Here is a 19,761-nt window from a genome sequence, read left to right as displayed (position 1 = left end):
CTTCTCTGACTAAATGAAATCGGATCTCCCGCATGCTTAGATGATATTAGTTTGTGAAAGTTGTTTTTGATTTCCATCATACACAATGTGTCCTGAAATTACTGGCTGTCGCTCAGATGTTGCTGACATGCAGGACTAGGCCCCTCTACATGTGATTTATTTAACCCTCACTACGACCACGAGGCTCGAACATGAGATTTTCTTACATGCTCTATATGATGAAATCGTAACAATGTTTCCACTGGTGGGTCGTTAATGCCCCACGTTAGGATCAGCGCTCCGTGGCTGCGTTCTGAGTTATGGAGATGGAGCCACTGGGGAATGTTTTTCTGTCTGTCTGAGCCCCCCTCTCCCCTCCCCTCTTTCTGCAACCACCTTCCTCTCATCTGGATGTTAACGCATTCTCAGGCCTCAAACTGCAGACATTTTGAAACACTCAAAACAACAGCCACGTCGGGGGTTAACACCAGTTACGACTAAGGTGTCACACACTCCTGCGGTTTAAATAAACACTCTGACTGTGTGTGTGTGTGAGAGTGTGTGTCTGCCCGCCTGCCTGCCTCATAACAGTATCCTCCCCGATCTTCCAAACCTCCTCTGTAAATAAAGTCACAAGTGACAGCTTGTGTTCTGTTTTACATGCAAATTCATCCCAACCCTTTGCATTTAAAGGAGATAGCAGAGATTAAGCAAACCACACTGTCACTGCCTGATTGTGAGAGGAAGAAATCCCAGCTGCAAGTGAAACAGGAGACGCTTTGCAACCCTTCTTTTGCATGTCTTAGCTAGCTGAGCGAAAAAGCAGCCCTGCTCGAGGCTTGAAGTGATTTAGTAAGCATTTATCGTGAATATGATCTTGTGATATAACAAATTATACAACACCTCTCAACTCTCAGATGCACACTGCTTGTGTGAGAATTAAATTGTTAGCCGCACCTTTCAAAGGAACAACCACGCGTTGAGGTTCTTGACAGATTATCTCTGGGACCAGTATCGCTTTTGATGCATGTAGAAAGTTTCATACATTTTTGAGCGTGTACACCCCATCAAAAATGCAAAAACAATACTGACTACGCCGTATTTGCTCTTCCTGCTAAGCTAGGCTAACCACCGCCTGGCTCCACCTACATATTTACTGTTCAGATCTGACAGTAGAATACATCTTCTCATCCAAAGCCGTTTTGTCATTTCAAGTCAGAAAATCATCCGGTCCTTTCATTGTCAGCAGTTATGCTTTCACACATGTAGCACACAGCAGGAGATTTTCCATGTCAAGACACATTCTCACCTATTTCAAAAACGTCAACAGGTTTAAGCGAAGTGAGGCGCAAGGGAAAATATTGCAGGAGGAGATTTCAATACAATGTTTATCGACGTAATAGCAATATCTCAGAAGAGGCAGGGACAAAGAAAAGAGTATGAACCCGCTACAGTCAGTCGTCCTGACAATTAACTGCTCTGTTCAACACATCAGCTCAGTCTGACATTACACAGACTTTGTAGCTGGCAAATGTTTTCAACTGTTCAGACACTTCCGTGCTCAAATAGAGCTCTAGGTAATGTTGAGATAGGTTCAGCACAAAGAGAGTAAGAGCATATTTCCCCTAATGCCAAACTATTGGTTTAATATATTAATGCAATAAATTGTGGTGTCCCTCAAGGCTCCATGTTCATATTCCAGATATTCTCCCTGCACTTTACTTTACAAAACTATAATGATTGCATAGATATGCCTCTCTTTATGCCTCAAAAGTTCCTATATATGTTACTGGTTTTGATTAGATGCTCTCAGAGTCAATCAGATGATGTGTGGAATGACTGTATACCAGGAAAACATTTATTTTCAATTCACATGTAACTCATCTGGCTTCTTATGAATGTGTGGACTAAACGAAACCGCAGAACGTCATTATCTCAAGGATCATTTATCCTTCCTACAGAACACACACCTCAATTTACCATGAAGGGAGGACGATTATGTTCTGATTGTGCTTGTATTGCTGTTGTGAGATTTTATCCACACACATTGGGTTAGATTGATGTGGTAATGGCTTTCCCATAATTGTGTGATTTATCGTTCATGTTTTTAAGTGAGAGGTATAATGCAGCATAGTTACTAAATAAACATTTGTTTTAGGGGCCCCTTTTCCTCCGGGACATCCTCTCTATTCCTAATTCCCCTCAACATCTCTCTTAACCCAAACGCATTCTTTCACTCTTTGTTTCTCCATCCGTCTTTCTCTCTTTAAGTCTCGCACTCACCCCCACGTACACATCTCCCCTGTGCCCAGTGAGTAAACGTGGAACCGTGTGAGCCTTCTGCAGGACTTTGAAATGAGACATGGCTGGGACATCTGAGGACTCTGCCACTCTCAATGAAGCCTGCTTGATTTATAAGAGAGCGGGGATGAGGGGGGGTTGTTTCCAGAGGCACACAAGGCCACAAGGTCCTCCATTAGTACCCTGACCCCTGTTTCATGGGACCAACCACTGCATAAGAGGAAAGGGAGGAGAAGAATGGAGGGATGGATGGATGGTGGACATGGGGGGCTTTTCTTTTTTAAAATAGAAGTCTGCTATTTACATTTTGGCCACAGAGAAGGCTGCAGAAATGAGAAACCCTAGCTCGGTCATTTGTCAGCGGCCTGTGGTGTCCTGACTTAAATGTCTGCTGGTTGTACCTGATCCCTCGCTCGGGCTTTTCCCTGCTCCCTCTTTCTTTTACGATTCTCCTCACAGTTTTACTGTCTGCAATCTAATTAGCTGTGTCTTAATCACGTGTTAAAGCGCAGCGCCTTCCTGGTGTTTATTGTCTGTTTGCAGTGCTGTAAAAATGTGTGAGGTGGCTTGTAAAAACTCACAGAGGATTAAGTACTCAGGCTTTTGTGGATAAAATCACAGCATCACTAACATATAATGGGTTATAGCCTCAATACTACACTGCAGGAAAACTACAAACTTTAAAACTTAACTTTAAAACTATTTAGGCACTTTAAGAAAACACATTTTGGGAGAATTAGAACACAGGAAATCATTTCCGATCATTTAATTATATTGGTCCGAATATAAGACACTTAAATGAGACGACAATGTAAAGTAGGGCTGCACCATACATTGTTTAACAACCGCAATAGCGATGTGTGCATGTCCAACGTGAACGTGTAACCACAGCGTTAACCAGCTGTTAACGGGAATGCTCTCACTTACAAGCTGCCCTCCAAGCTTAACAGAGTTCAGATCATCCCGTCGACATAATTTGTGAAGTCAGCAGCAGCTCTGTTACTCCGTTATCGCAGAACAAAAAGATATCTCAGTGTATGTTTTTTCCAATATCGTGCAGCCCTACTTTAAAGGGGGTGTACCCCTCATGACTGAGGGCAGCCATCACTCACAACTACAGTGCCAGGGGGGTTGAAAGGTAGAGAGACATGGAGATCGTCTGGAACAAATGGCGTAAAAGTTAACTAACAACTGAGGCGGAGTAATAATGTCAATTTTAAGATAGTTGTTGTCAGGGGGAAATGTCCGAAAATGGCGAGCCCAAAAAGATCAGAGGCCGGCCGTAGTGCTGCGGAGCTCCGTGCCCCATCCTCCTGTGCTCTCAGTGGGCTTAGCCCGGCCCTCTTGGGAGTCCCCCAGGACCAGGCCTGCCCTCCCCATCCCGGAAAAACACTGCCGCCGTACTGCCGCGTCTTAAAATGCTTAAAATGCCACCTAACAGATGGTAACTGTGTGTGTGAGCATGTTACTGAAAAACATAACAAAGGTTCCCCCGTAACCAGAGCTGTCATCCTGCTGTTTCAAAACAGACCTCACTTTGATGATTAATGATTTATTGAAATTTTAAAAGGCATTTTATCTAATTTAAATGTGACAATTTAATCTCAAAGATATTGAAAACGTGATTTTTTTCAAAAGTTAAATTTAAGTTTTCTTTATAAAAACAAATTTGATCTTCAAAAAATCGTTTTTTCGATAAAATTGAAAAGGGGGTCGTCTAATAATCAGGGTCGTCTTGTATTCGGACCAATACTGTATATTTTTCTCCCCAGTTTCTTACATAATAAAGAAATTGATGTTGGAATGAGTCTTATCTGGCAGAAATTATGGCCTTTGTTATCCCACTTTAGAGAAAATCATGTCATGCTGCTTTTGTTCGACATGCCTACGTCAATCTGTGTTTGTGCCTCACGTCAGTCGTTGAGTGTTTGCACGTTAAATCCATAACATGGCTTTGTTCCTGTTGGGATGAGTTCCTATTGTGACAGGCTCGCCGGCTTTAAAAATTGCCCGGTAATAGCATTATGCTAACATTTTATTAGACATATGTTTTTAGTGTGCCTTACACTACATTCTCCCGCTTCACGTCCCAGCTTTGGCTGGTTAGCGTGGCCCCTGGACCCATTCATCAGAACACCAGCCTGGTTGGAGGAGCCGTAACCAGCGAGGCCTGTGTCTTGATATAAACATACAGGAATTTATTGTTTTCTGTAAACATGCCTAAAACATAATCTGTCTCTGCAGTACACATTGCCAGTTGCCATAGTAACATAGGACGGTTTTCAAAACACTTCAGGGCCTCCCTTAGGCACGATGGGTCTCTATCGGCCACCGTCACACTACCTCGGTATTTCACAGGATTTAGGTACTCCATCTATAGGCCCAGCGAGCATGCTGGGTAATGAGAAACAGGCACGAACCTTACAGGGATCCATGGCAAATTACAAAACACTGCAACAGGTTTTACAGGCCTGTCCCTTGTGTGTACGAGGTGATTAAAAGTCAACGCTGAGGGAGCTGCTGGGAGGAAGAGACGAGAGGAAGAAGGTGTAAAACGCCGTCTGACTGCGCGTCCTCTCTTGTTACCGGATGCTCTCGTCCACCAGACATCCATTCTCGAACACACTGCTGCGTCTCCTCATGAGAAAATATAAAGGGCCTGTGATGGAGAGTTGAGGATTATTGCATGCAGCTGGAGGCTGTCACAGTGAGACACTTAGCCCCCTCTCCCCTCGCCCTTCATCTTAACCCTTTCTTACACTACATCCCCAAGTTACTCGTTGAAGCCTTTCCACACCTGTAAGTCTCCTCTGTAAATCTTTCACCCATTTCTGTTGGTGTCAATGGGTCAGTATGCATCAAACATGGTGCATATTGGATCGCCATGTTGCATCTGAGCCTCCTTTCCTTCCATACCTTATTGATTTTGGAATTAAGGGTTTGAATCTCACAATTTTTGCAGCTTTTTCGATATAAAAAAACTAATCTTTCAAGCTGCTTTGGTTCAACTGTACCCCAAACTAGGCTTATAAGCTCAATCCAGGTCTGTTGAGGTTTTACCAGCTCCTCTGTAAAGTGAAGTTGCTGCTGTGATGACTCATCACACCCATCTCTTCTTCTAATTCACACCCTTTTTAATACAAACTGTATTTTAGCTTCCGTCACTTCCCCATTGATGGCGAAATAATTGGATTCCAATTTTAACGGCAGGACTGATAACAGTCAGCAGTGCTCTTTGACACCCATGCTTATATCCTTACTAGTAATGGATACGGCCCACTGCAGTATCTCTTCCAAGTTTATTATCTATGCAAATTAGGGGAAGTGATTAAGAGCTTGGGTCCGACCTCTTGTGTGGGCCGCTAATGCCTCCATGATGCTAATAGGCAAGGTGTTTTCCTCTGGTTGTGTAGCAGCCGGGGAACAACCATAGGCATCCCATTTGCATCCCCACCCAACCTCTGCTTGTACCACTGCCCACTTTCACGTCATCAACAAGCAAACGATGCGAGTTTGTCATTTTGAATTCGCACAATAAAAATGAGACGGATAAAGGATCATGTGGTCGACCTTTGATACCAAGAAAAATTGAAAGGAAAGGAAGCAGAGAGGAGCTGAAAAGAGAGAAAAAGGGATGCCCCTCGAGACCGATCACTATCTTCCTGCTGATAAGAGAGCGAGTGCCTGAAGGCTCGCTTTCCTTCTAACAGCTTTTTGTATCCCGGCCCTTAGGGCAACTTGAGTCCAATTGTTCAGGATTATAGAAGCTTCTCCCTCCGGCTTTGAAAGGTGGATCTTTGCAGGTGGGGATGAGGTGATGAAAGACACTGGGGAATCCGATGGAAACAGACATTACATAAACCGGGCAGGTCAGACGGCTCTTTCCCAAATCTTCCACCATGACTTTACAATAAGCCCAGGAAGTGAATCTGCAATCCTTTCTATGACTTCTCGACCCAGTAATGTTGGTGACTCTCTTTATTCCCCTCACAAGCAAAAGCACAAGTTTATGAATGAAATACTTCAGTATGAGTCATAAAGTAAGAGTCGACCCAGACTGTGTCTCATCTCCCAGGTTGCGTCTAAGTATGGCTGCGTGTTTTTCTCCATGAAAATTCAAGGACTCTTCTTTTCAGGGATTTCAGCTGAGTCAGTGGTCATGTCGGTGACTCACTGGCCTTGAAGCTGTTTTTCTTTTCTCGACAAAGATCTTCGCAAGAAGTAGTCCATCACTAATGCATTCTGCATGCCCTATAGCTCATCTCATGCTGTAATTAGTCACTGATGCATTCGCGTCCTCGGAATAAGTTGGCAATATATAGGATGGATAAAGATAGCATCCCCTGCGTAACTTAACTTCCTGTGGGTGGCAAGTTTCTTTCTCAATGAAAATGCGTCATTGGTCTCCATTCTTGATGAAAGAGAAAGTGTCATTCTTTCTCCTCCTGTTCAAAGAATGTGTCATCTTGCCAATGTTTCATCACCCTTGACCTACATTGCTTAATGGTTTGAAGGAACAGTTCAACAAACAGTGAAACAACTTGATTTAAACTTCCTTTATTTGTTTGTAATGTTGTGTTTTATTAGTTTATAAAGCGTCTTTGAGCTTCTATAGTAGTAAAGAATTTATTAGCTCAATATTCAGAAGTAATAATAGTCACAAGGATTTTTAAAATTGTTTTATATATACCCATACAAGTACATAACCAGTGATGCTCGGTACCCGTCCTTCATCTCCGACATGTTCAAATCTGAAAGGATGTAGTAAAGTAAACTCACCACTGTAATGCTACTTTGCGAACAGCAAGCAAATCTGTGTTAAAAATCACAGCAATAAACAGAAACGACCTCACAGTACAAAACAACAAATAATCTTTCAGTCCGTCAGCAAACTGATCTCTCAGGTGTAGTGCAGCTGGAGCGCTACGGAACAATGCTCAGCCACTTTTCCCCTCCAAGTGAGGACAGGAGTATTTCACAGTTCATAAAAATCCAGTTGCTTTTCATAAACAGATTTGAAGCCTTTGAAGATTTAATCTAATCATCCCTAAAGCGCTTGTAATGGAAGAGAGCCAGTAAAAACTAAAGAATCATTAAAGACGTCACCCTCAAATGTGAGGTGTGTTTTTGTTGATTTACAACAAGTAACATTCAAGAAAACATTCCAACTTGTTGTTAGTCTTTGATCGGCACAGAGAGGCCAAGTGTTTTTCTCCAGCCTTAGCTTGGCAACATTACCCATGCACCCAAACTAGATGTTTAAATGGCTTTTTTCTCGGTGTAAGTTAGCTGTTTAAAGCTCCTGTGAGGATTTTTTGGGTGGTTATGAAACAGACTGAAATCAATACTCATGCATCTACATGACCTACAAAAGCAAGCAAGACCAGCGATGACAAGATTGATTATGTCTCTATAGATGTTTCTGATGCTTGAAACTGATGCCGCAGGGCAGGCGTCAGATGAGGAGATTGGCAGCATGTGGGTGAAACAAGCTTTGTTTACATTTTTCACAGCAAAGATTCACAGAGATTAGTGATGTGTTGAAATGATAAAAGAACTTTCATGTGTACAGGGCAACATCAGAAAATAGATATTACTTCTTTGTCCACAGGGGGCGCTAAAATCAACACAGACTGAAAGTTCCTCACAGGAGCTTTAAGTCTTGCAAAACACAAATTACTTGCATCCGTTCAACTATAATGTGCAATGCAACACTAATAACCTTCTTATGCTTCCATAGTAACGCCGTACCCTACTTAGCTAGATGGCTGCCTGACTGCCCCTTTATCCTCTCATCATTATTTAACTATTTAAATAGTCAGTCTATAATTTCTGGCACCAGTTGACGTCCCCCTTTTGTATAATTTAATGAGTTAAAGGAAAACAAAACGAGAATGATCCTGTTTCTCAAAACCTTTAACTATAAAATCTGTATATTGCATATATATACACAATATACATGAAGACAACCATTTACCACCAAACATAAGTTATAACAACAACTTGTCAAACACACAATTTCCATGGGACCCTCTGAAATGACTTCCCAACATTACTTTTAACATTATGTATCTCTTTAAATGTTTCCATTAAGCTTATTAATGGTTTATACAAGAGCAATGCATTATAAGAGAAGTTAATTGTTGACAAATACACTGATAGCTACTAACAATGTCTGCTTAAAGATACATTAAAGTGTTACATAAGGTGTACAAACTTTATGTGTAGGTTCTCTAATAGTTTACATGCTAAATAGTGTAACCAGTGTAAGTTGCTGAAACTGCTGTTATCATATCACATAATGCTATGTTATAATATCACATATAACCAAGCTCTGAGTCGGTAAGTATCAGATTTTGTTGACTTAGTTTGATCGCGGCGTACGAGCGCAGTGTTATCATAGAGGCTGTCTTCAGGCTGTATCTGCTTTTCCTCCAAGAAGCTTTGCTGACAAGGCAGGAGTAAGGTATGCCGAGGTGCTTCTGCCCCTCGCCCTTTGCCCATATGTTTTGTATTACGCCCTAGGAGGTGCCATCCTCAGCAGCTCAGTGATGGGAGGGGGATAAAGCAGGCCTCTCCGGCCCAAATGACGCATGACATGGCGCTGCGCCCTGGGCTCTTATTTATGGCTTCCCATGTCAGCGAAGGCTTGCTCCCCCGGGGAGCCCCACAGCCGTTACCAGCTAAACCAGGCTTCAGTGCTCATCTCAGGCCTGGGAGCCACAAACACTATCCTTTGTAGGAAAGATTTCTGATCACCATAATGTGGCAGTACACTCACAAGACTGAGAGGTATGCAGAAATCAAATAGAGATCCTCAGAGAGAAGTTTATTCAGCTGTACAACGTTCACAGTTGCTACACTGTTTCACAAGAAGTGGAGTGGCGCATATGAAGTGCTACTTCAGAGGAATTAACGTCATGTCAGGCTACAGCTCGGCCACTGCCGGGCACACACTGCATCTTTTATCAATGCCTCTGATGTGGAAGAGGATGTGAAATCTGGAGAGAGAGTGAGGAGGAGATTTGTTGAGAGGATCTGAATACATTTTCTCTGTAGTAACTCAAGAATCCATGTACATATCACACCGCATTAACAAATAGAAGCATACACTGGCAGCACTTATGCACACACAGGTGTTCTCCATGAGCTATCCGGGAAAGATCCAGTGATCCCCGTCCAAGGTTTTGATGTGGGTAGAAGGAAAATAAAAGAAGTTAGATGAAAGCATGAGAAGAAGCTCGAGAGTACATGACAGAAAGAAAAAAGGGAGAGGAGAAAATCTGCGATAGATAACATTTAAAAGAATTTAATGAACATCAGAGACAGATGTGACGTGATGGCATAGTAGTGACAACACCAGACAAAAAAGCTGGCTGGGATTTTCTCTTCCCTGGTATCTCATATTTCTTTGTGCTTTGGGGAGTGAGTGTAAAAAAGAGGGAGCACTGTCACGGTTTTATGTGGCCTTTTGAAAACAGAACAAGCCCTCTCCAGAACAATATATCCAGCTTCAGAACTTCTCTGACAACAGGGCACTCGTTTTTCCAACTTCCCAGGTCCTGCCTGTAAAACCCCCTGTTTGAAATCCACTCTGGCCATTGTTTAGTCTAGTGGAAGTCCCTTAGATCATCCTCATCAGCAGCCATCAAGCGTCCCCTTCATGTCCTGAGTCCCCCCGCCTCGCAGCAGCTCAGGACCAGCCACTCGACATAAATCAGACTCTTTCTAGCATTATTAAGACAAGACTGCGAGTGTGTTATTGCAGAATAAGAGGATGAATTGTGACTGTACAATTGAGCAAACAAAAGAAAGCAGTTTGGGTTACGCTGTGTCAACCCCAGCCTTGTCTTGAGTTCTAAGAAGAAACAGTTCATAAACCCGACAATGATGGTTGATGACTCTAAGGCACTGGCAATGGACGATGGCTTCTTCAGTTGGGCCAACCCTATGCATGAAACCACAAAACTCCAACTGAGCCTTGAAATCTCCAACTTTTGGATCTGCCAACATGCATCAATTTAAGTCTACATGTAGGGGTACTGAGGGTTGTTGGTTTCTAGTCCTGCCAAAGAAGACCAGGGCAATTTGACTGGAGAAGAACCCAAGCAATCCAATCTCTCCTTGCTTTTGTTGTCTTGGCTTATGCTGAAGTCCAAACTCATGACTTGGTCAATGGCGCAGGATCAAAGCAAAGGTAGGATGGTGCCGCTGATGCTCTTGGCCTGGATATAAGATAAGAGAACTCTTTGAGTCTTCAAGCTGGACTGTACAAAGCCAGAGAAAGCTCTGGTAGACTGGATCTGCTTGGTAAGGAAGAACATACCACTGTACTGCTGAGACTATGTCATCAGGTTAAACCTTAAACTCTGGTCTGTGCTTTCATCTGGCCTCCAGCAGAGCAGAGGCAGGATGATCTGATAAAGCAAAGGAAGATGCAAACAAGGCTTTCTTCTTCTACTCAGAAGATTCGGAGTAGGAGGAGAGAAAGAGATGCAAGTATGTGAGACTGAATGATGTGCTGGTGGTCTTCGCCTCATTAGGACCTCCCTGGTGTCTTTGATGGCTGCTAAGGGCCAGAGGGTGAATTGATGGAGATTCAAGGATGGAAGGCCCTTGTCCCCTTCTTCTTTCTGTTACCTTTCCCTCTCTGCTTCTTGTCCAGGTTGACCCATTTTTACATTGTTTCTAGTAAGCAAGCCTCCATTCCCCAAGATGTCTTCATTGCTTCCAAAGAACCCTTTAGTCCATCACTCAGATCTGACAAAGGGGTTTGATTTGTCGGGGTCAGTGTGATCCAACAATCCATCAGATCCATCAGGTCGATACCAGGGAGTCCTGGGGGACTGGACCTTTGTTTGGCTAAGCCGCTGACAGAAGCGAAGCCTCTGTCTGGGAAGCCATTAAGAGCACAGCAGGCCCAGAAAAATGAGCCGGCCTTGTCAGTCCACATCAGGAGCTCGGCCACGGTTGCAGATCCTTCTCAGACATGTCACACTCAACTGCTGTTTGTCCAAGCCTTTGAACTACGGACTGCTTGATAGAGGGATGAATGAGCCCATGTGTGAAGAAGCTGTTGGGCGTTTCAGGTTGGCTCCCAGTCTTGGATCAATGGAAGTGCTGGTTTGTTATCTAAAGTTGAGCTTAGGACAGGATAGGTGAAGAGGGAGCGATGAGGATGGCTGCAGTACTTGTATTGCAAATTTAAGGGGCCCGGTTGATATGGGAATGCTGTCATAGGAGTTCAAAAAATAACGCAATTTATTTGGAATACTTTCAGGCAGGACTTGCTTTGGGAAGTTACTTAGGAAACAGTTTTCCTGTCTTGACGATGGCCTTGCAAAAATATTATAATGATGATGTTTAAAGGCATTCGACCAAGAATGTGTAATTGTACCTGTTTGCATTTCCAAATGACAACGGATTGTGCGCACATTACATTTGTTGGCTAAACAACCCTGCATTTTGTTTTTGGCGTCCCTTGTGTGAGCACACCTTGCTGTGTCAATGTAGTGGTCTTATTGAAGTGAATGAGGCACTGTTTCTGTTCTGATCATTGCTTTAAGCTACCTCATCAAGCCATTTGGAAAGCGCCCTAATGGTCAAACAGCTTCTGAAACCCCCACATGGCATTGGCAAGTCTGCATGGCGTTAGCATGTCTACATGGCATTAGCATGGCTACAAAACGTTAGCATGGCTACATGGCGTTAGCATTTCTACAAGGTGGTAGCATCGGAAGGGTGAATCCGACATTTTGTGTAACTTTATGAATCCAACATTCACACCTACTTCTAGCGGAATTGGGTGGTTAATGGAGGCTACCCACCTTTTGAGCTATAAACACTAATAGACAAGCCTTTGAATGGAGTAAGACGGTATTTGATTTAAAATTCCAGCCTAACCCAGACCTCAGAGTCGGGACGCTTTCAGGAGAGACTCGAGTTTGTAAAGTTTATAGCCTAGTATGCTGTTGCTCCTGCATTGCTCTGTTTACAATGATGCAGCTAAAACACAAGTGTGACTGACAACAAACAAGTCCTCTCGGGGTGTAATCGGCTGACTTATTTAAATAATTGACATTTCTGGGGGAAGCCCTAGCTCTAAGTGATCAATTAATCAATTATTTTAGTTCAGGCATCTACTTCAAAAGCCATTCCATTCCTCTCCCATGACTCTTCATCCTCTCTTCAAATTGTCTCTTACCCATCTCTTATGCTCTGTTTGTTCAATGACAGAGATGGAACACCTCCACCTTGCGAGTCACTGCCTCAGACTAAACACTCTCTACTGGTGTTGATGCATCAGTGTAGCGGCTGCCTCTAACGATGGCCAACTTATCTCATTAGAAAAATAATGATTTCACTGGCTGCCATTCCCACAGATAGGCCCGGTGTTTGTGTTAGGCTCCGTGTCCTTCGCTGATCCGCTGCGGCCCTCATGCCTGCCTGTCGTATATCAGCAGCACTGCCACCGTCAAGCCCCCTGATTTATGGCTGTTTATCTCCACTCACAAACCCCCCAACTCTCCAACAGATGGGCTCTGGCTATTTACTCAGGGAGAGGAAGGTCCCAAACCGATAAAATACAACAAATAAGGGGTAATCATGGGGAAGTGGGTTGTGATTGCAATTTATTAGTACTCAGAGAAAATGCAATTGATCCTTCCCTGTGTTTACTAGAGGTGACCTGATCATGAGTCCAAGCTTCATCTGCCTGGTGAGGTTCCACTCTTATCTTTATAACTTACTCAGCTTTGGTATGTGTACGGTCCGACATACATACAGAAACGGTTATAATAAGAGTCCCCTGATATGATTTATGTTTATTAACAGTGTAATTGTTAAAACATTCCCTCAGCTGTCATGTTCTACAGGGTTGTCACCTTAAATCTCTGTAAGTATATTCGCGCTCTAAATCTCGCCGGCTGTCGGATCTTCACAGAGAGAAAAACACATTGCACCATAAATTGTCTGCTGCAGACTTCGAGGGGCTCCAGTTGATTTCTGAGTCTCTGGAGAAAGTAATAACCCAACAGTGTCAATTTTTCAAACCAGTCGGGCTATATTGTTGCAGATTTTTCAGGACCATTCGTTTCTTTTCTCAATTTGATGGATACAAACCAGATTTTGACCCTTGCACCTGTCGCTCGTAAATTATGGATCCTGGTTTATGTTACTTATAATCTGAAGTAAAATGCGTTGAATATTATTCTGGGCGCAAGCACACAGATAATCACGTAACATCCTCTTCTATATAATGCATTCCATTGAGACATATTTATACGCCATGCAGCGGGTTTTATATTATCTCAGTATTAATCTGTGATTAATGCTTCCTCTCAGTGCTGGTGAGCTTAAATACAGATCGTTATTCACATGGAGACGTTGCTGTCTCTGACATTCAGATATTCTCATGAGGAGAATTTAATTTGTCAGCAGCACGTAGCTCATATAACTAATAGGAGTAAAGCACAGATTGACGCTGGTGGGCTCTTAAATGAGGGAAAGTCCAGCCAGTCGTCACATATCACTCATCCTCTGAGCAGAGCCATGGAGGCCTTATCTCACGTCTGATTAACCTGGGATGAAGTGTTAAGGATCCCAGCTAGTTCTGACCACTGTTGTATCACCTGAGTGTAGAGTAATAAAACAGGAAGGAATTTGTTGTTGTTTTTTAATTTCTAGTTTTTCTTTTTTCGCATTTTAAAGTACTTTTTTAGGTTATTTATAAAGCATTCAATGAATGTGTCCCCCCCGTGTTCCACTTTATAAAAGCGGGCATCCACATTATATCTACATAATCTGACATAGCTGCAAAAATGATGGATTGCATTACAACGTGACTTACTAACTCAGGAAATCCATGATATGAGAGGTGCAAACAACATGCATACAAACCATTTTCATGCAGACGTTGTCGTCTGCACTTCATCTTTTTGATGCCTAGTCAAGGACACGGTGAAACACATGAGCTGAAAGCAGCCTGCATCATCTTTCTGTGATTCAAATGTGGTGCATATCAAGGACGGTGAAACACTTTTTCCTCAGACAATGGATAAGAAATATCCTGTAATACAGGTGTTCTCAACTGGTCACGCCTCAGGACCCACCACCACCTTCTTAATGACAGATCACCACCCAAATTTCTGACATTATTTAGCAACTTGTACCGTGTAGCTGGGATTACCCAATCAGAGGATACATGGAGTGTGACTTAACTACACTACTGCTGCACGCACGTCATAGGAAACCCATGTCCTTCAAAATAAAAGCGCAGCACTGACTTTTTGCCACAACTGTCTTTTCTTCAAGCACACATCTGCGACCCAGCGAAAACAACTCCGCAACCCACTTTTGGGTCAGGACCCACCATTTGAGAACCAAGGCTGTCGTAGACCTGATACTGTATGCACAGTTTAAGAGACAAACTGATTGTATCTACAGTTTTTAAACAGTGGACACTGCTTCGCCTGACTCAGCGTTGTCTTTTCTGCTGGGACATGAGCCGCATTCCAAACACTTTAAAGCACAGTTCCCTTTAAACTTGTACTTACAGTTACCTACACCCCAGATCTGTTTGAACCACAGAAAGTTTTGGTTGTAACCAGGTAAAAATAGACCGTGAACCATGTAAGTAGGGTCACTTCATATCGAGGAATGTCTGCACCTCATTGGTTGTCCACTAAACATTTTCCGAAGTAATAAAAACTCTTTTCTTGGAGTGTCTTTGTCACACTTGCTTGAGTAAAAAAAAAAAGACATATTTGTGGATCAAGTCACTCAAGGACTGGGGTGCTGGCTTAGTTCGGCTTTAGAATTGGGCGTCCATATACAGAGGCCACAGTCCTCGATGCGGCAGCCTCAGGTTCGACTCCCACCCTCGGCCGTGTGTCTTCCCCCACTCTCTCGTCCCCTGTTTTCCACTACCCTTCCTCTCTGAATAAAGGCACTTAAAGAAATTAGGAATCTGTTGACGAATCAACTGAGTTCAGTGTTTCTGACTCACTTTTAAAGGGGCTGTTCGCCGATTTTCAACCTCAGTCCTATCATGCTATTATGGGGAGCTAATGCCGTTATGGTAGGAAAAAAAACACAGTTTCACTCTGTGTCTTTGGAGGAGGCTATCTGCTTCTCCAACGGGCCCTGGAAAACCTCCGCCAGACTACGTAAAACGCGTCATCTGGCGGAGGCCAGGGAGCTCGTGAAACTGCACTTCCTCAATCTAGGACGCCCGCCTCCGATGTCATGTCTCGTTCAAAATCGTCAGGTTTGAAGTGTAGACTGCAGACCTGAAGATTTTTTAGACTATCCACCGTTATATTCCCGTCGTATTTCAGATTCTGTACTGCTCTGAGCCATTGCCTGCACCGAAACGGTAGTATTTCACTCCAGCGTCTCTCACTGGGCCGTTCCTTTCAAAGGGAGGGGCGCAATGCACGCTGGGTGTTGTAGGAATGTAGAATGGGCGAAACCACGAGCTGTTTGTACAACTTTCTCCACAGCTATGGCGCCAATTTCGAATATTATTGCTTCTATCGATTACAGAGAACACCAGCTTTGACTGACGGTGGCTTTTTCCAGGGGCAAGTTGCTTCCTTAAGTTTCAGTTGACAGAATGGAGAGGTTCTGTTGGTACCATCCTCAAATTTTTCCAGAGAAAATGTGAAAAAATAACAGTAATTTGTAACAAACTGAACAGACTGGACTGCTGCATTCCCCGGACTTGCAACATTGCTAAAGATTAGTTTATCTTGGCATCGCTTAAACAGCTCTGTTTTTCAGAAGTGGGCCACACATGTGTGCTTTCTGTTTGTCGCTACAGGAGTGGATCAACACTTTAAAGTCAGAGTGTAACCACACAAAATCCTCCTGTCCCTCTAAAGCACAGTACGGCAGTCTCACTTCACTAATTAACTCGTGTGTATCAGCAGACAGTAGGCCGGACCGTCCTCACGTCACCAGCAGCCCCTCTTAACAGGCGGTCGATGAGCAGGAAGGAAATGACCTCATGGCATTTCTGATCAGGACGACCAGTGAAGAGTGTGAATTTATTGATGGCACGAGGCTCATAAGAGTCACTTTGTAGTGAAAGCTTCCCTTCATGACCACAAATTGAACATAATTAAGTCATTATAATTAAAAATGATGCCCTCCCTTTGTGGTTCTGGGCTCCTCAGATTATATATATCCGTGTATGATTTATTAGTGTTTCAGACCCGCTGCTATTTGTTTAGCTGTGGTCACGGAGAATACAGATGTCACTCACATTGACTTAGGAAAATGCGGAGCAGCCAAAACATAAAGTGGAAATGTTAACCCAATAACGCTAGATAAACAGTGAGCGGAGAGGAGCCAAAGACAACACGGAGCGGAGGGAAAGTGTCCTGCTGGCATCAGGTTTCCCAGAGTAAGTGTTATTTGAAAAGCAGCTGAAGGGTGACACTCACTCTCCTCCCACCCAATCTTCCTCTCTCCCCTCCCTCCCTCCCTCCCTCACACTCACTCGACCATCTGTTGTTCCCTCTCTTTCTCAGGCTGCTCTAAGTGCCTTGAAACAGCTGTCGGAGAAGGGACTGGACCCGGTGGACGGCCCCATCAAGGTACGGTAGGAAACGGAAAGTGTAGGATGTTTAACCGATCGGCCAATCGGGTGCCAGATGCGTGCGTGCATGTGTGCCCAATCTTATTGCAAAACCTCAGCGCTGCAGGCTGCCCCATCATCAACTCCCTCCACCCACACACACACGTACAAACATTTCCTCTACACAATTTTCCTCCATAGGAAAGCAACAGTAGGCGTTTATATTTACATGCAGCACACTCCTGTCAGTTCCCCACACTTTGCATGATAGCTATCAGTCATGACAGAAAAGAGGGCTTTCTCCACCTCCCCTCGCTTCCTCTCGTCCCCTCATCTCCTCCGCGACGAGGAAGCAAGGACGACAGCGGAGAGGGAAGTTAGGAAAGTAGGAACGCCGTGGAAACCCGGGGAGGAAATCTAGCGTTTCTGGAGTATTTTCATAATAGGTGTGCCCTGGGAAACATCGTTTAGGCAGGGCTCCGTGTCTTCTTTAAAGAGAGGGAGAGGAAAGGAACAAAGAGTGGAAAGACGACCGCAGCATTAAAACTGCTTCATTTACATCACTATCAGAGGAGAGGGGCAAACATGGCAGCAATTACACTTAGTTAATCACTCTGTTCTCGCTCCAGTGTTTCCTCTCGGCCTCTCAAACTCATTAACTCACCCTCACTTTGGTTGCAGTTTGAAAATACATCTTTTTCTTCCTCCAAATCAGCTGCTTTACTTTTCTTTTCTTGTGAATGCCCCCCATGCAAAAGCCCTGTCTCTTCAGTCATTTCTGATAAAAGCCACACAACACAACCCCCATCTGATTGCCTAGTGCGAAACACATTGAGGTCAAGGACTTCCTCAGCGGCACTTTCGTTTCTCTACAAGTTAACATTTACGAGAATCACTCATTGTGCTTTCAAAAGGTACCTTCCCGAGCAGCGCTTCCCAACAGCGGGACTGATTATTAGCTTGAGTCCTTGACCAAAAAAAGAACCTGCCTTAACCCTGGATTTATTTGTCTTTTCAGACCAGTGAACCATGTGGGAGGGAGGACGGACATTAAACAGACTAACTCAGGCACCACCACTCAGGTCTGCAAGGATTCAAAGGCTGTCGTCTAGGAGCTGACAACCCCAAACCTCTCCTTTCGGCATACACAAACCCAACAACTTCCCCCTTCCGAAAACCCCCTTCACCCTGATCCCCCATAACCCACGGTGTCCCCACAATTCCCACGCCCCTCCCTTACCCCCCCACGATTGCCACTGTATCCTGCAAAACCTGTCAACATGCAATAGGGTGGATGTGCACCGAGAAATGACCGACTAAAACACCATTACCTGAGTCTATGTGAAGACAACGCTATCCTAACACATTTATTGATGATTTCAGGCAGAATTTAGACGTCACACACGTAAACAAACTAATGAGAACAATGCATGGTACTGTATGAAATCAAGGGAAATCCAAAGTGATACACTGCATAGACAACTTTCCCTTTGGATCAATGTCTGTTGGTATGGTTAAAACAAATATGTACATCATGCCATTGAATACAAAAGAAACCTTTTAGGGGAGAAACCAACTCGCGTACAGTAGCTTATTTTTTCGGGGGTATTCCGTTTCCGTTTATTTTCTTTCATTTCTTTTGTTATTTTATTAATCTAACAATGCTTGAGTACTGTATTTAAAATTAACCAATGCCAGTGCTGTGAAAGTTGTAGTTGTTGTCTTCATATATAGTCACCCAGCTTACCTTGTATGCTGACATAAAAAAAAAAAAGAGTTCATCTATCTATATGGATGTGTATGACTTGCAAGAGTATCATATACCGAAAAATAACACAGAAAAGTTTTTTTCATGTGGACAAAAAGGACAAAACTGGTGTTAGCAGTAATCAGTAGAAGTGTCGACCGAGCCAGGAAGGGAAGGTTGGACCGGCCTTTGCTTCCTGAAGGTTCCCGTTTAACATGAACCCCACACTGGCATAGCATCACTGGAGCATCACCTTGACCAACGGCGGAGGCGAAGGGGCCACCATAGTTGTTTTTTTTATCGAGAAGAGAAAAAAAAAGAAGACGCCAGTAAAGTTTTAAAAGTCCGAGCTCAAAAGTTTCGTACGGGCGTGACTGCATGTCCTCCAGAGAAAACAAACCCTCTCCATTCCAGTGATTTTGTGTCAGTGAATCGTCCCCCCTCCTCTCCCCCTCCCCCCCCCCCCCCCCCCCCCCCCCACAGTTTTGTCGATCACATCTACACCCATTGTGTGTGTTGTATTGACCCGCCAAGGCATCAACTGGGTGCTTTTAATGCCTGCATTTTTGGGTGAATCTTTGAAGCGGGGAGAGAGCCTGCGTCCCATTTCCCAGACTCCCTCTCTCCAAAGGGCCGCTCCGAATCACTTTGATCACTGACATCGAGGATGTGTCTTCTTCTTTGCTGTGAGTGCAATGTGTAATAAGGCTGTGTCTGTTACTGAAATGCAGTAAAAACACCTCAGTTCATGTGGAAAAAAAAGCTGATTCTGTGTGTCTTATTTTCTCCTCCTTACAGGTGTAAACACAACGTCTCACCACACCTGAAGGGCGCATTTTTTTTGTTAATTAAATCAGCTTTTTCACACGTTTTCTAAGTGCAGAAGCTCACATAAGTTGCATTAAAGTAAGTGAAAATGAGAAACAGGGCGATGACAATAAGCAGAGCATATTGTGTTAGGCTGCCCCCTCCTCCAATGTCCTTGTAAATCCCATCGATTGCATCTTTAAACTTAACCTCTTAAATGCACATGCTGCTTCAATAAGCAAATAACAACACAAGAAAGTGCACTCTAAATTGCATAACACTTTGTCAGCTTTATCTCGAGGTCACGAGGTGTATAAGTTTATAAAACATCAAATGACTCTCCAGG

General features: G+C 43.7%; 1 protein-coding gene across 1 annotated transcript in view; it reads left to right on the top strand.

Moving 5' to 3' along the window:
- The window catches only part of stau2 (staufen double-stranded RNA binding protein 2), a 102,004-nt gene extending 82,634 nt beyond the window's left edge, over window positions 1-19,370 (top strand). Inside the window, exons 14-15 of the mRNA XM_069667371.1 lie at window positions 16,815-16,880; window positions 17,880-19,370. Of these exons, the coding sequence (XP_069523472.1) occupies window positions 16,815-16,880; window positions 17,880-17,915 (102 nt within the window). The 3' untranslated portion in view covers window positions 17,916-19,370. The remainder of the gene's footprint in view (window positions 1-16,814; window positions 16,881-17,879) is intronic.
- The last annotated feature ends 391 nt before the right edge of the window (window positions 19,371-19,761 follow it).

The sequence above is a fragment of the Semicossyphus pulcher genome, unplaced genomic scaffold (genome assembly GCF_022749685.1).
Source record: "Semicossyphus pulcher isolate SPU_LCO1_2020_fin unplaced genomic scaffold, fSemPul1.0.p SCAF_18, whole genome shotgun sequence".
NCBI classification, from domain to species: Eukaryota; Metazoa; Chordata; class Actinopteri; order Labriformes; family Labridae; genus Semicossyphus; species Semicossyphus pulcher.
This window is presented reverse-complemented; position numbering and strand designations above follow the sequence as displayed.